The following is a 16,665-nucleotide window of genomic DNA, read 5'->3' on the forward strand; positions in this document are numbered from 1 at the left end:
ACTGCCACTGACATCGTCACCATTCCCTCGTGAGCCCCTTTCTTCCCGAGGTGTCGAGAAAGGAAAATGGACCCGGAATCACTGGGCTCTTTGTAACCTAACTTCTAAAAGGAAGCGGTTGCTTTCGCTGTTGCAGCTTAGCTGGCTCAGGAGGAGAGGCGTCTCTTCCCCCCACGGCTGAGACAGCCGGAGGAGTCGGGGTCTCCCCAGGTGCCCACAGACAGCTCGGAGACAGCGCCTCCTGGGGCACGGGTTCCCTGAGCGAGGCGCTGCCGGCAGGAGCCATGGGCCTTGGGGACGCGGTCTCGGGCACTAAGGTCTGAGTGGGGGCCCTCGGTTCCCTCCGGTTCCTGCCGTCTGGAGGGCAGTCGGTGGTGCTCCGTTCCGGCGCAGAGAGCGCAGTGAGGCCTGGGAGCCTGGGGTCAAGGGCAAGGAAGGTCAGAGTTCACTAAAGTGGAGGAAATAGAAGAGGGGCAAAGGGAACCGTGGCCTCCTCAGTTTCCTCCCCCCTGAGCGTGTCTTAGTGGGGGGAGCCCATGGATGGGGAGGAGCTGAATGCTCAAGTCAGTTATGACTTGAACGCCACTTATGATCTTCGCTTATTTATTTCCCAGCTAGTGAAAACGTCGTGATCAATCATTTGTTCCAATCGAAACTGTCAGAAACAGTATCCCTCATGTCTTCTTCTCCGTCTTGTAAATTCAGAGGACACGGATCTGCCCGGCTCAGCAAGCACGTGCCAGCATCTTCAGCGATCGGGGGCAGGAGGAGCTATCTAGAGCTTAGCAAGGTAGGCGTTTCTGTGATTCTTGTCTGGTTGTTTTTAAGTGTGCTTAGCACATTCACCGCTTCTTTTCAAGAAAAAAAAAGCGCCACCCTGAACACTAATGGAAAGAAATTGATGTTTATTTTAAAAAATTAAAGAAAAAGACTGCTTCCCTAAAGTCTTACCCTCCAAGAGAAAACAGTGCAGGAGAAGGTGGAGCAGAGGCAAAATCTGATAGCTAGCGCGGTGGTAGTCATTGCATTGGTTGTCGGGGCAGCGTCTTATTTCTGTCTCATCTCCGTGACTGTCTTTTTGACGAATGGGTGGGAACTTCAGGGACAGTAGGTTTACAGGGAGTAAACTTACCCACCTGATTCTGTTGACATTAATCACGTCAGAGGTTTTAAGTCTCCAAACAATAAATTGTAGTTTTTCATGCAGACATAGTATCTTTTTCAGGTCCTAGAGTTTCGGTGTGTGTTTTGTAGATTTTTGATTCATGTTAGTACGGCACTAAGGTTTAACGTGTATTTGTGCCACACAAGTGTGGTGGTACTTACAACCTGAAGATTCCATTTGTAAAACAGAACTAAAAAACTCAGTGAAGAGTTATTTCAGACTGAAATGTTTTAAGTTTATGAATTCAGTGCCCGATTGTACCCCAGTTTGTTCTGCTTGCCTCTACAGAGATGATGAAAGATGAGAATCATGATTGGGAAGGTGTCCAGGACAGTCCGTTTTAGAAATTCCGTTGTTGTAGCTTGCTGGAATGTGTTTCAGCTTACCAGTTAAAATAAAAGCACAATTAAAGTCAACTCTATTAGGGAAGGGTGGCAGGAATGTGTATAGTGTATTAGAAATGTGCAGTGTGTCTGTGTTTAGCCAGTAGACCCAGAATCAAGAATCCTTTGGTAGAGTTGTTCTGGAACTGGGTGAACACAGGAATTCAATCCCATTGCACATGAAATGGCATCTTTTACATAAAAAAGACAAATGATCACCCTTTGTAAGAAAGATCTCAGTTCCTGGGGTTCTGCTGAAAGGCCTGGTCCTTGCTTTCTTAATCATCCTGGAAAACAAGAAGTCACCACACACCTCTAAACTGAAATTCCTAACCTGAATTATTGCACATTACAGGCATGCATGCCATTAGCCTTTCCCCCGAAGGCCTGCCAAAGGGAGATCATTCACTGCAGTTCCTCCACCCAGAAAGGGACACTGAGTGCTCAATTTCGAGGGATGGAGTCTTATTTATTATGATTATTCCTCAAGTGTTCCACTCCGCACTTCCCTTCAGAGGGCCCTCACCCCTCCACGTCCACGCCCGCGACCAGCAGAGTGGCTGTCCACCTGCTCCTTACCTAAGCACCACGTTTGGCTTTGGGTTTGTGGAAAACAGGTTGATCTTAGACCCATCGCTTCGTTTTACATCCGCTTGTCAGTTACACGCGATCGTTTCAGCTGACGGTTCACCTAATGGAAGGAAATGAGCCGTCACCTTGTTCCCAGTAGCACCGTATTGACAAGAACATTTCACCTGGTTTTTTCTCTTCTGTTGAGACCTCTTATTTTAAGAGAAATGGTTTGGAATCGATAGGTGCGTTGGCCTAAGTCAGTGTGAGTTTGTGGTGTGCAGTAGTTACGTCAGTGGCTGAGGGTTCTTTTAGCCTCTGGTGGAATTTAATTGCCTCCTGCCCTTTATTTCTTCACCCACTGGGTTCATTTCCACTGACTTCTTTAACCCCCATTATCATTTAGTCTTGGCTGTGTATGAATTTCTTCCTTGTAAGAGTTATGGATCATTATTGATCAAAGAAAGCAGTCGATTGTCATTTTTCACAGGCAGGTACTTTACTAACCTCTTTCAGTCATTAAAAAAAAAGAAGAAAAGGAAGCGAAAGGAAAACTGAATAAGAAACTGATTATAGTTAAACCTGGGGGGCAAACCGATGACTGTGAAAACATGAAACCTTTGTGACATAACATAGCATCCTTTCGCCCCAGACTAAGCTACATTTCACGATAAACACGGGCAGTTAGCGCTAGGATCCGGACACCAGGCTGAGATGACTGTACCACCATGCAAGTCAAGGTCTGTGTTTATTCTCAAGTCAAAGTAGGTGCAGGTTGGTGACGGCCATGGACTTGAAAGGCTGCGGTAATGTTTTTCTGCATGAAGCTGCCCATCCCCGTGACTTAGGGTACCATGGCAGGAAGTCACCTGGTACTGATTTTTAGAGTCTAAGTCTGCATCTGCCTGTAAGTGAGTTTACCTGGATGGGAGGATTAATTTTTTTCTTCTAAACTGGAATTCAGTCAAATAAATCTGCTCACCCTTTCTTTTTGTTTTCGTTACAGTTATTAAAAAAGAAAGGAAATTCTACATTTCTTCAAAGACTAGAACGGGGAGGTCCGGTCACCGTGGCGTCACAACTCAGGGTTAGTTGAAATTTTCAGATTTCAAAAACTTTTTTGATTCTATCAACTGTAGAGGGCTTACATAGAATTGCCCCCGTCTTTGACCACTTGGGTACCTTTAAAGTAGTAAGCATGCCCACGGACACCTAAGATGAGTGAATGTGTAGTAAATAAAGCCGAGGACTGAAAATAAAGATTTTTACTGAAAACCTGTTTACGTCGTGAGCCGGTGTCTTCTCCGGGGACTCAGCCGTGTTTCGGTTCTCTCTGCAGAAAACCCTGCTGGACATTACGGGGAAGCTTCAGAGGTGCTCCCCACACTTTGTTCATTGCATCAAACCCAATAACTCGAAGCTGCCAGATGTGTTCGATGACTTTTACGTGTCAGCCCAGCTGCAGTACATTGGGGTCCTGGAGATGGTGAAGATCATCCGGCACGGATACCCCGTCCACCTTTCCTTCTCGGACTTCCTGTGGAGGTGAGTTTTTCTCCTGTGTCTGCTGCTCCGGGTAATGCGCTGACGATGTTGGAACACAGTTCTTCTGTTTTCTTTCCTGGCGTTCCTTTTATCCTTTACATTCTTCTCTCCTGAGTAAACAAAATGCTCTGGGAGGCAGTGAAATGCTCTGGAGAGTCTCAGATAAAAAGTTGCTGAACATACTCGATACCTTGGAAACAATGTTCACATTCCCTTAAATTTAGATTTCCTTGGATGTAAACATTTATAAAAATGTGGCACATGAGATACCCCTTCCTTTATATCTATGGACAGAATATTTTTTAAACCAAGAGTTGGCAGACTGCACTCACTGGCCAAATCCAGCCCACCACCTATTTTTGTAAATAGAGGTTTGTTGGGACACAGCCAGTGAAAATAATGAGAATGTCTGTTTTTAGACAATCAAACAATAAAAGAGGGTGGGGGAAAAAGAAACCAGAAAGTATTTAGTAATCTTATATCAAAATTATAAAATTTAAAAACAATACTGACATAACATAATATCAATATTATAAGTATCACACATTTTGGTGCAAGTGTTAAAAGTCAGCCTTCCCACCCCTAAGGTACAAATGATCTTTGGTTCAATGAGTTTAAAACCTGCCCATGTATGAGTTTAAAATAATAGATTCCCAAATTTATCCCAGCCCTTCTGAATGACAGCCAGCAGAAAGTGGGGCCCACGGGCCCCCTGGTCTGTCTGCTGGGGAGGGGGACGGTGACGCTGTCACCCGCCTTGCCTTGCTGGGACCAGGGGCCCTCCAGCATTCCTGCTCGTCAGCGTCACTGCAGGCTCAGCAGAACGCAGACTCCTGGGCAGCAGCTCCAGGGTTCCGGACTCACAGGTGCAGCTGAGGGCTGTGGATCAGCGTCCCCCACCAGTTCCCGGGTGGCGCTGGCCTTGCTGCGTGTGGGCAGCCTTGTGACAACCACTGGCCTGGAGCCTCTGCTCACTGGAGGATGACGCCTTTGTTTTGTTCTGGTTTCCCTGGCCGAGGGCTAGAAGTATGTGAATGCATCTTGGTGATCAAAGCTAACTTGCTGAGAATGAAGAGTCCCAGGCATTCACTGATTTACTGGATTAAATCTGCTAAGTTGTGAGCCTCCCCAGTGATCTGTGTGCACGTGTTTCAGAAGCACTGCTCGTGGGTTCCTACACTGGATGGGAAATAGGATTAATCTCATCCTATTTTTTAAAGTGTATTTGATGCATTTTCTTCAGTTTATTTTGTTAGTGTCTTAGAATCATAGAATCAAAGACACTTTGCATTAAAATGTCCCTCAGTGTTTCTCTGGTATAATCTTCGGTAGCTGCACGAATCTTCCTTCCTGCTGCTCCAACAAGCACTCGTTTGAATTGTCCTCTTTTCCCATGGCTGTGTGTGTGTGTACACAACATTATACTTCATAATGATTAGAACATTTTTTGACCTTTGTTGTTTGTGTTTGTCCAGTTTGACGTATATGCTCCACCAGGAATTATCTGCATTAAAATAGTATATGCGGTGATTATCCTCTACGCATAAGTGCAGTTCCCCGTGTATATGCATTCTTGCTGTGCTGTGGCCTCTAGGCAGACCCCCTCTTATTCAGTCTCCATGCCTGCGCCTCGTGGGTGTTTAATCAATGTTTTCGGTATGAAGCTGGCACTAGAGACTAATGGTTGTTCAATTTAAAGTAATATTTCGGCAAAACAGAGACCACAGTTATATCATGTTTGTTTAGAAGATTAATGGGGATGGGAAATGATACTTTTGGGTAAATCTTTGCATTTCTTTAACCAGACCCTTACTGAAAAGGAGATGTGATTGCAGTGTGTCGTCCTTGTTTGTAATTGCATGTCAACAGAAATGGAATTATTGATTTATTTCCCTGGAAATTTGTCATGATCTCTCTTAAATGAAGGACTCCAATCTGGAATATTATCACAAAAACACCGATCCATACAGAGATGATCAGTTTCTATAGAACTTGAATAAAACACGATCCACCGAACGTCGCATCAACATACAGCATGTTTATTCAGAAAGCTCTTCGGAACTTTGGAATTCCCCTGGGCAGCCAGCATCACCATATAAACAATGCCTAGAGGTGTCATGTAATAGAAGCTTCTGGTTGCCAAAGTATCAGATAACAGTTTCTGTGTAAAACGTTTATTTTCTCTTCGTTATCACCTTCTCTTAACTGTTACAGAATAAAACCTGATCAAATTACTTTGTTTAGTTTACAAAAAGGAATATGGTTACTACGAAAATACTGGACAAAGAAGGAAAATACGTCCAGTTATGAAGCAAGCACCGACTCATTTGAACAGCATGTGTGTTGCTTCTGAAGTCCGGCGTGATGACACGTGCGGATAATGGACCCGTCTGTGGAATCTGCAGGCGGACGTGATGATGTTGCAAATTTGCTTTCTGGAACCCTGGCTTTAATAACTGTCCATCATTTTGAGGCTTCCTAATCAAAACTGGAGAACTGTGTTTGTCAAGAGATCCTATATTGATTAAAAGAGAAGTATTCTTGCTGAATTCCTTTTCCTAATAGCACCAATAGCTTCTGATGATGTGGATGTCAGGGCCTGTCTCCGTGGCAGGAGACTCTCCAAGGGTGGGTGCACAAGGAGGAAGGAAAGGAGCAATCACGCTAAATTATTATGTGCAGATCATGGTATGTCACTGGACTTCAGGCTATTGTTGACTGAATTGTTCCCCCACAAAACCTTCTGTGTTGGAGCTGGAACCCCTAATGAGACCTGTTTGGGTCTATAAGGAGGTAATTAAGGGTAAATGAGGTCATAAGGGTGGGGTCCTGATCCGATAGGATTAGTGTCCTTATAATAAAAGTCACCAGAGAGCGTGTCCTTCTCTGCTATTTGGGTCCTCAGTGGAAACTAAGGGGCCCACACTGTGATCCTGGACTTCCCAGCCTCCAGGACAGTGCGAAAATAGTCTTCTGTCGTTTAAGCCTTCGGGTCTGGGGCATTTTGTTTTGGCGGCCTGAGCGGGCCGGGAGCCTGTGTTTGTGGATCTGTGCTTCTGTGGTGTCAGAAGGCCGCAGAGTCGGGCGAGCTATGCTGGGCAGCTTTGGCTGCTTTGTTCGCATGTTATGATACTCCTGTGCAGATGAGCCGAAGTCTAGTTTACATGCACGTGTCACGTGGTTTCAAAAACTGCGTGGCTTTGTTCATGTGATTGTATCCTTTCCACCTTTTTCTCCAACTACTCAGTGACGTTTATTGATATTTAAGATTCACTGAGGCATCCTCTCCATTGGAAAATCTTCATAAAATCCAAAATTGGCTTGTGTCTCTTCCCTAAGCTCCAGAGAGGCCTTGTGTATTAGGTTTATTATGTGCTCACTGGAACTATCCATTTACGTGCCGACCTCAACCACTAGACCAGAGGTTAGCAAACCACAGCCCGCAGACCCAGTCTGGCCTGCCGCCTGCTTTTGTATGACCTGCGAGCTAAGAATGTTTCCTACATGTTTAAATTGTCACATTTTAAATGGTTAGATACATACCTATGTAACAGTCTCAATTGTGCCTCTCTGCATACAAAGCTAAAATACTTACTCTCTGGCCCTTTACAGAAAAAAAACCACTACCCCTGCTCTAGGCGTCGGCCCATTGGATGCGGGCAGGTAGCTCTCTAATGCTGGCTGGATTCCTCAGTTCGTGAGGATTTTCTGCTGGCACTGGAGAAGGCAGCTCTCACCAGCACGTTCTGTAGAACATGAAGTGCCACATGCAACTATGAAGGTTTCTTTCTCTTTTACGTCGCATTTGACTGCGTTTAGAAAAAGTATACCCCAGCTCGAATCAGCTCTGACTCGGGTCTTTTTTTCATGACAGACACTGGGGTTAAGGAACAGCCCCGCTCTAGAACGTGCTCTTTCTGTGTCTGGGGGAGAAGAGACGTGGCTGGATGGCTGTCACAACTTCTGCTGAGATGCGGCGTTTGTCACTGTCTCGTATTCCGTTGGTTAAAGGCGGTCCCCTGGCCCGGGCCAACATCAGTAGAGTGGAGGAGTGTCCTGCTCACAGGAAGTACTGCAGAACGCGTGACAGGGTGAGGCTCTGTGCGTGGGACTTGTTAGCAGGTGCTGTGTATCAGAACACTCCAAACCCGAGTGGCATGAAACGGCAGCCTGTTGCTTCTCCCTGTTCTGTGGGTTCCCTGGGCTTCGTGGGGCGTCCTTGCCTGGCTTCCTCCGTCAGTTGCAGGCATACAGCAGAGGCTGGTGCTAGCTGGGCCCAGTGCACAAGGCAGCTTCTCTGTTCACGTGTCTGGTGCCTGCATGTTCCTCCTCAGGGTCTCTCTCTCCAGCAGATCAGTCTGGACTTCTTACCTGGTGGCTCAAAGTTCCAAGAAGCAAGAAGATAAACTTGCAGTCCTCTTAAAAGCTGGGCCGGGAACTGGTGCCACATCACTTCCCTTCTGTCTTACTGGTCGAAGCAGCCGCAGAGCAGCTGAGCGCTCTCCCCTGGGAGGAGGCCATCGGCATCGGCCGGCTGTGGGACAAGCCACCACATCCTCTTAAAGGGACAACATTGCAGGTGACTGGGAACAATAAGAATTTCCCACATAAGTGTACATGAGTTCGGAGTGTTGAGTAGGGTAATGCCAGTGTGGCTTGTTTTTTTTTGTCCAAATTGTGGAATTGAGGGAAAGGGTCATATGAGGCCATGCTGAGGAAAAGCTTCTGAGGCGTCTGCAAAGTGCCCTGTGTGGTGCTCACGCTGCCATCATTTTCAAAGCTTTCCTTGATCCCCGGTGTGCTTGAGACGTGATAATTCCCATGGCTTTTTAGCGGCCAAGGCCGTGCCAGACCTTGGTCCTGTGCCTGTCTGCTCCTCTCCGGTGCCAGCCTTCCGCGTGTTCCTCCTCTTCCAGACCTTGCGGGGACCTCTTCTGGAACCTAGCTGTGGGTGCTGGGTGGCAGGCTGCGAAGGGCCGCATGCGTCAGCCGTCTCCGGACTTGTTTGTGGTTGGCCGGGGGTGGTGGGTGGCAGGACAGCATCTCCCCGGGGAGAGGTGCACCCGTTACTGCGGTGCATTCATTTGGAAGAGACAAAGGGCTTGTTGAGTTGGAGCAGCTCGTGGACTGGTGTTGTGCTTGGCACGGGGAGGGCCGTGATCTGCGTTTTGAGACTGTTACTGGATGAGATCCCCCTTAGAAAGAGTTGGAGCCATTCAGCTTGTTTAAATGACACCGTTGTTGCTGAAAGGTCAGGCTGTGAAAGAACACAGCCGTGATATTAAATTGGGTGCGAGGAGAGGGATGAATGCAGGCACGCTTCAGCTGATTGGGTTAAACTAAATGGCGGTGGCTGCCCAGTGAGGCAGAATCCCCAGGTACCGATCTGGTTTGGAATCATCTAAAAGTTTTCCTTGTTCCGTGGAAGTGAATCTAGTTAGTGTCAATACATCTTTCACAGAAACGTGAATTAATCAGCTCAGGAGCTATTAAATATTCTAATTTGACTGGCAAAGGGTGCATTTTCTTCGGGGTAACTTTGCCAAGTCTAAGCATATTCTTTCTGATAAAACCACTCTGCTGGGGTGGCTGATTGTCGAAGGTGCAGTGAAGTTCGGGAGGAAACAGGGTCTGCTGTGGCTGTTCAGTGACACGCAACGGAGGAAGGAGGAGTGGAAGCAATAGCTTCTCGCGGGCATTTCAGTGTGAGCACGTTAGGCGGACCTTTAGCGGGAGCCTGCCCTGCTGCTCAGTGGATTATGAGTTACGCATCCCCCACCACCTACTTCGGGCGTCTGTGAACTTGTACAGAAGCCCAGGCGGGAAGCACGTAGGCCGCAGGCCACGGGGCGCCGGTGCACCTGCTCAGCCCCACCGTGGTGCCACAGACAGCGAGTGAGTGAGCGGGCGAGGAGAGCTCTGCAGACTTTGTTGGCGTGAACAGAAGGTGGGTGGTTTTGACCCAAGGGTAGCCAGCGCTTTATCTAGTCCCATTCGTCCTCTTTCTGATAGCACTGTAGGGGGGGGTTCCGTGGAAAAGGGGGCAGATAATGAGAGATGACTTTGACGTTTGCTTTTGTACGTGTACCATCCAGCTTAGACCCTAATCTCTACCCTAGGAAGCGGGGTCACCTCCATGACAGCATCCGTGCACTCACTCATCTCCCCCTTCTCCGTCATTCGTTCATTCACTCCCACTTTATACAGGCACGTTGCTGAACCAGAATGCCGTTGTGACTTGGGAAGTCACTGTCAGCAGCATCTCGGGCGTCGTCACAGGGTGGCCTTGTGCCCCCGCCGTTCCTCAGGCCCTGAACCTGCACCGAGCGCTCATGATCCTGTCCTCACAGTAACCCTTTTAGGTAACTACTCTCATCGCTCAGCCCTTAGTCACTGTGCCATTAATACTTCTCGCCCTTTGCGTTAAGTTTGCCGCGGGTCGGATTCACCAGCACTGACCGAGCCCTGGCACCGCGCGCCGGGCTCTTCACAGGCCTTGTCTCGTTGAATCCCCGCCGCATCCCCACGCGCTGCGTTCTCAGCGGCGAGCCTGCTTTACTGCTGCGAAAACTGCCGCCCCGAGGAGTGAGGAGCTGGTCCTAAGCCTCACCCTGTCCCTGAGGGAGTTTTAGCCGCTCCCCACGCGAGGGCCGTGCTGACAACGGCCCTGCTCCGAAGCCCTTGCTCCGTCTGCTTGCTCCACTCCGAGGGCAGTCTCTGCATGCGCGCTTGCCTTTCACGCCTCCAGGCACAGCCGCGGGGCGCCGGGAAGGCACCGGGATGGGGACGGGGCCAAGAACCCCTGGAGAGTGCTGAAACTCAGCGCCGGGCCCTTCACACTGGATCATCTTTGCTCTGTTTCCCGAAAAACAATCCAGTCAGTTTTGTTGAATTTCCTGGACTGAAGTTACTCCCTAGCAATCTTGCAAATTCACGCAGTGGTGACACTGCATCGGTGGTGGATCAAGTGTGACCTCTGAAAAATTAGCTCGGAGAAGAGTAAGAAAAGTGTTCCTTGAAAACGGAGCTCTGCATGCTTTCATTTAAAATAATGCAAGAAATGATATCAAAAAGGCCTTAGTAACTTTCTAACAACCTCAGGAACAAGACCCCAAACTGACCAGACTAAGTGATTTAAACATAACCCCACGTAGGTAAGCCTTCACTATGAAGCAGTGACAGCCCAGCGATTCGCCAGGAAACCAGGCAAGAAACTATTTTTAACATGAATTCAGTGTTTTGACAGTTGTATTTTATTTGTAATGCAATTTTGGTAATGCGTGAAAAAGTCAGTCTGCAGCATCCTGAATCTTACTGTTTATCATTTGATTTATCTGGGCTTCTTCCCCACATCCGTCTACTGATGCAGCTGAATGTCTTTAATTATATCAGGCAAAACATAATCCCAAAATGACCCTGCTTGTAGGGCCAAAGCAATTTTAAATAATTACCTGTAAGTTACTTGTTTCACGACTTAGAAATTGTTTGATTCTGTCTCTAGCAAGTAGTGTGATATCATGTGACCGTTGGTAGCTGATAGTTTTCATTCATGACACCTGCTTGATCCTGGTAACTCAGGCGTCACTGGGACCTTGGAGGGAACCTAATCAGTACCCTTTACCTTAGCCGATTCTTGATCAAAGTGAGAAGACAAAATGTTCAGAGTGTCCTCTTCCTTGTGCACGAAGTCTGGGTTGAAGCACGTTGCTTGGTGTAAGAGGCAGGAGTGTCTGCTGATGGAATCCCAGGATGCGGCGGGGCTCCCCCCGCGCCCACCTGCTGCAGATGGCGCGGGCTCGGGTGACCCTCCCCGCGGGGGTGCTGCTCGGGCAGGGCTCGGAGCGTGCAGAGCGAAGGCATACGGTGATTCCTCTGTGGGCAGTTTGTTCTCAAGCAGCTGAGAAGCCTGTTTTGTTCCCTCATTAAAATTCCCAATTAGATTAGTCAGTCCCTGACCTCCCCTCCTGAGCTGTGAAGGACTGGAAATGGGCTGAGTGTCACCCTGCCTCCGTCTCTCAGGAAACGTCAGGAAAGAAGAGGAAGTGTCCTGGGCCCAGTCTCTGCGTTGTCTTGCGTTCAGAACGAGCGGATGCACCCAGAAAGCCTGCAGATGACAAGGGCACCTCGGCTCCTGGGGGGGCATCTGTCTTTCAGAATATTCTTTCCCCGTCTCCACGAGCACCCACTGCTTCTTCGTGTATCTTTCTGGAACCACTGAGAAGCAACACAGATTTTGTACCCAAAGATCCTGAAGCGGGCCAACAACACATTACTTTAATTGATTTCAAGGCCACTCTGTATTCAAGACTGTAAATGCATTTTATTTCCCATCCCAAACCCCATCCTGACACATTAGCCAGCAGAGCGCAGCAGGGATTCTGTGACCAGAATAAATGAAAATATTAAAACAAAAAAGCAACTCAAATAATAAAATCCCAATAGCCTAAATATTCCCAAATTTGACTATAAATCTTTTCCCGTTACTAAGTTCCCAGTGAGAAATGAAAGGTCAAAGATTAATGTGTCTTGTAAAGTCCAGAGATACTCGGTTCCAAAGGAATTGAAATCCCAAATCTGATTATGTTGCCTCTCTGAATTAAATGTCCAAAATTCCATATGCAGAAATTAAATGCCTATTTCTGAATCACCCTTTCCGTGTTTGTTACTTGGCTCAGAGTTAGCTAAAGGTCCAGACATCGGGGTCGAGCTGGGACCCTTCCGTGTAACAGTCCGAGCAGTTAGCCATTGTGCTAGTCTGGTTGGGCAACATAACAAAATACCGTAAACTGGGTGGCTTCAACAGTTGGCACTTACTTCCTCATGGTTCTGGAGCCTGGGAGCCCAAAACCAAGGTGCCAGGGAGACAGAGAGAGACAGAAAGCCCCTGGTGTCTCTACTTACAAGGGCAGCAGCCCGACCGAATTATGGCCCACCCTCACAACCTCATTTAACCTTAATTACCCCCAGAGGTTCTGTAGACAGAATGCTGTCACACTGGGCATTAGAGCTTCAAAACACGAATTTTTTCTGGGGGGACACAAGCATGCAGTCTGTAGGAGGTGCCTTACTGACGGGACTGATTTAGACCTCGCAGGTTGTGTTTAGTCAGTGCCAACTCTCTCATCAACTTTGCTTTTCCAATGAGTAAATATTAAACATTAGATGATCTGGGCACTAACTTTGCACGTACTAAATGTGGTTCTCTGTCCCTGGCCTCTGGAGCAGCAAATTATAGACAGAATTATTCTAGAATCTCGTATTTTATGTTACCAGTGACAAGGGTGATCATGTAGTATATTGACCAAACCAGGATATGTTTTAGAGTGAAATGCGACGCTTTTAATAATTTTGACAGGAAAACCGTATAAACTAGGCCTGTCCCTGGCAAACCAGGACATCGGTCACCTGAACTGTCTTTACCCTGCACTTATTTTCCTGTGAGTTTCATCGCACTGCCCTGCCAGGAGCCTTTCATCTCTGTCGTTCCCAGCGGACTGCGAGCTCTGTTAAGGAAGACCTGCTACTGTGTGCACGCGCTAGGTGGCCAGCAAGTTCCGTTGAATTTAAGACGGGAGTAACGCTTGAATTTTCTGTATGGTTTTATAGTTGAGCTCTGCATTGTGCATCCACGGTGCAGCATTCACTGGTACCCTCTGCAGGATGCATTAGTGGGCCAAAATGGTTGTCATTCTCTCACCACCTTAAAACGTACAGTTTCATTTTGCCTAAATACTTCCATTTAAGGGTAGCCATTTAGACTGTAGTGCAAGATAATGCTCCCAGTCTTGCCTTTGGCATAGTTTAATAATAATAAAACAAATAATAATAAATAATAAAATAAGGTTTCTATCTTGAGCAAAAACCAATTTTGGAATAAAAGTAATTTGTTTTATTATTAGGAAATCTTTGCTTTTTAAAATCCATGGTTTTAACAATAGGGTAATGACAATATGTTTTTAAACTTTAAACTAATATGCTTACAGAGCTCTCTCCATTTATGACCAAAAAATCCCAGCATATTTCTGTACATATTTCTCAGCTATTTTCTTCACAGCTGTCAAAAATGGGGTAACTTATATTAGGAAGGAACTTTTAATATATTCAAAACAATGAAGCTTGCCGGAAAATGAATCATACACAGAGTGACCTGAAAATTATCAATGCACGTGGTGAGGGACTCAAAAAGAAAACGCTTTAATAGGAAGGAAGAGCCTTCTCAGCAACTGACAGATGGTTAGAGATGGAGCAGTGTGACTTTTTCCAGCTCTGATCATCGTCGCTCTGAAAATCAGAGTCCCACTCAAGAACTGGGTACCAAATGTGGCAAAATTATGTCCTCCTCACCCCCCCTTGGGCAAAATTATGTCCTCCCCCCCCTTTTTTTGAAGGAACTTCTATTAGATCTCTACAAAGCTCAGGGACAGAGTGATCAATTATAACTTAGATTCCCCAAAGCAATGCTTCCTTAACAGGAAAGTAAAACAAGAAAGCTCTGTCTATACCTGTTCCATTAGAAATGACCCACACGTCATTTCCAGGTGGACTTTTATAGAATCATCAGGAGGAGACTTACTGAACACTGTCAGTCCATGGGCTGTTTTAAAATCTGCTAGTCTTGTCCCAGTGAAAGGTGCATTTGGAGCAGGTGTAGACATAGGGAGATTTATTTCCTATGCCCAGTACGCCACATCGTCAAGGCCGACCCTGACACCATAATCATCTTCCCACACTTGAATTGAACAGTTCAGCACTTTCGATCCTTCCACACAATGACCTCTAATTCTCTGTGCTTGGTCATGCACATTCTGGTAACAGGACATGCATTTCCCCCAGCTCCTAGCCCAGTACCCTTACTCATGGCAAGTGATTCACGTCCCAACGGCAGCCTCTTCTATGGGTCAGCTGTGACTCTTGCTTCACAAGCCCTCTGGCTTCACAGCACAGGTTGGATCCTCTTGGTGAGTGATAGCACATGCTCACTGAGAACGGTTCATTGCCACGTGCTGTGCTATCAATGCAATGTCAAAGGCATCTTCTCCTGTTCCAACTCTTGGTTACTGGAATAGAAAAAATTTTGAATAAAGGAGTTTGATCCTCCCACTCCACCATCACATCTTCTCACAACCTTACCTAGATGCAGCCTTAGTGATAAACACCAGTCTCCTGTTATAGGCTGTGTCCCCGGCACCTAACACAAGGCCTGGGGCAAAGTCGGTGGCTGGTAATTAGGCTGTTGCTATTGAAGTAATGAAGAAAGCATTCAAGTCATCACTGGGAATTCTCCAGGGAATGCTTTGCCTCCACTAATGTTTATAAGTTCTGTTATTAAACACACACACACACCCCAAGCATTCTTCAGAACAAATTCTTTAAATCAGTGCCTCTCAACCATGGCAGCTCAGTAGACTCTTTAGGATTAAATATAGATATATATTTTTTGGGTCCTGGGCAAGTAGATAAGGTTGTCAGCTAAGATACAGGATACCCAGTTAAATTTAAATTTCAGATAAACAACAAGTGCTGAAACCATTTTCCTTGCTTTTTTCCACCAAGAGGAGATATTCCTCTGGTGTTTACTTAACATGCAAACTAAACATCAGAAGAAGCGAGAACTTTGGTTTCTATTGTAGGCATCCAGGACAGAGTTTTTGTTAAGTTTCTCTGAATTCTTTTTATGAATGTGTATTTATTTATTTCTGAAAAAAATTTAACTGGTTTAATAAACTATGACTGGCATGCAATAAACTGCACCTGTTTTTTAGTTTAAAAAATGATGAATTTTGACATAAATCTACATTTGAGAAACCACTTCACAAATCAAGATGGTTAACGTATCCATTGGCCCCAGGAGTCCTTATGCCCTTTATGGTCTCAGCTTCTTACCCAGCCCTGATTTTTCATTCCCAAACGAGCGTTGATGCTTTTTCTTTATTATAAAGTAGTTTCAGTTTCTAAAATACTTTGCAAGTGGAATCATAGATTGTGTACTGTTTTTTTATCCGGCTTCTTCCGGTCAACCTAATAGTTCTGACCTTTAACCATGTGCTTGTGTGTTAGCAGTGGTTTGCCCGGTAGCATTCCTTTTGAATGTTCACTCTGCTGATGGATATTTAGGTTGCTCCCAGGGTTTGGTTATTACAAGCAGGGCTGCGTGAACACTCGTGTACCAGTCTTCGCATAGACATGTTTTCATTTTGGGGTGGCTTTGGGAGTGAAAGGAGAGGAGTGGAATAGCCGAGGCATATGGTTAGCATATGTTTAACTTTTTAAAAAACTGCCAAACACCTTTCCAAAATGGTCCTGTCATTTTGTACCCTCACCAGCAGGGTATGAGTGTTCCAGTTACCACATCCTCTCCAGCACACGGCCGTTTCGTTGCGACCTTCTGGGGGATGTGTGCTCGCATCTTGCTTGGAGTTTACTTTGCATTTCACTGCTGACTAGTGATGTTGACCACCTTCCCATGGACTTCCTTGCTTTCCATACATCTTCTCTGGTGAATTTTCTGTTCAAATGTCTTGCCTAATTTTTCACTAGGCTGATTGATTTTAAAGTTCTTTATAGATTCTGAAGACACGTAAGTATTAAACATTTAATTGGCAAACATTTTTTCCAAGACTGTGTCCTATGTTCTGCGTTGTGAAAAAGATTGCATAGACTTCGTGTTGATTTTTCTTTAAATTTTTGGTAGAATTTGCTAGAGACGCCATTTAGGTGTGGAGGTTTTTTATTTGGAAGGATTTTAAGTATGAATTCAATTTATTTAATAGTTCTTGGGATATTCATGTTGCCTCATTTTTGGTTGGCTTTTAGTGATTTGTAGTTTCTAAGCAATGTGAAACCTTATTTTCTTTTCATATAAATTTCATATAAATTTCATATAAATTTCCCTCTACTTGTTGAAATTGCATCATTGAATTGATGGTGAGTTGCCCACATTTTTTCAGTATCCATTGGCTTGGAATCCAGGCAGTTCTAAACCCAGAAGTGGGCATTGGTGTA

At 46.0% G+C, this 16,665-nt stretch overlaps 1 protein-coding gene across 1 annotated transcript in view; it reads left to right on the plus strand.

Annotated features, from left to right (window-relative positions):
- The window catches only part of LOC140694373 (unconventional myosin-XVI-like), a 272,327-nt gene that overhangs the window by 152,411 nt on the left and 103,251 nt on the right, over positions 1 to 16,665 (plus strand). Inside the window, exons 18-20 of the mRNA XM_072957644.1 lie at positions 615 to 790; positions 3,125 to 3,205; positions 3,458 to 3,663. Coding sequence (XP_072813745.1) covers positions 615 to 790; positions 3,125 to 3,205; positions 3,458 to 3,663 — 463 coding nt within the window. The remainder of the gene's footprint in view (positions 1 to 614; positions 791 to 3,124; positions 3,206 to 3,457; positions 3,664 to 16,665) is intronic.

The sequence above is a fragment of the Vicugna pacos genome, unplaced genomic scaffold (assembly GCF_048564905.1).
Source record: "Vicugna pacos unplaced genomic scaffold, VicPac4 scaffold_21, whole genome shotgun sequence".
Taxonomy (NCBI): domain Eukaryota; kingdom Metazoa; phylum Chordata; class Mammalia; order Artiodactyla; family Camelidae; genus Vicugna; species Vicugna pacos.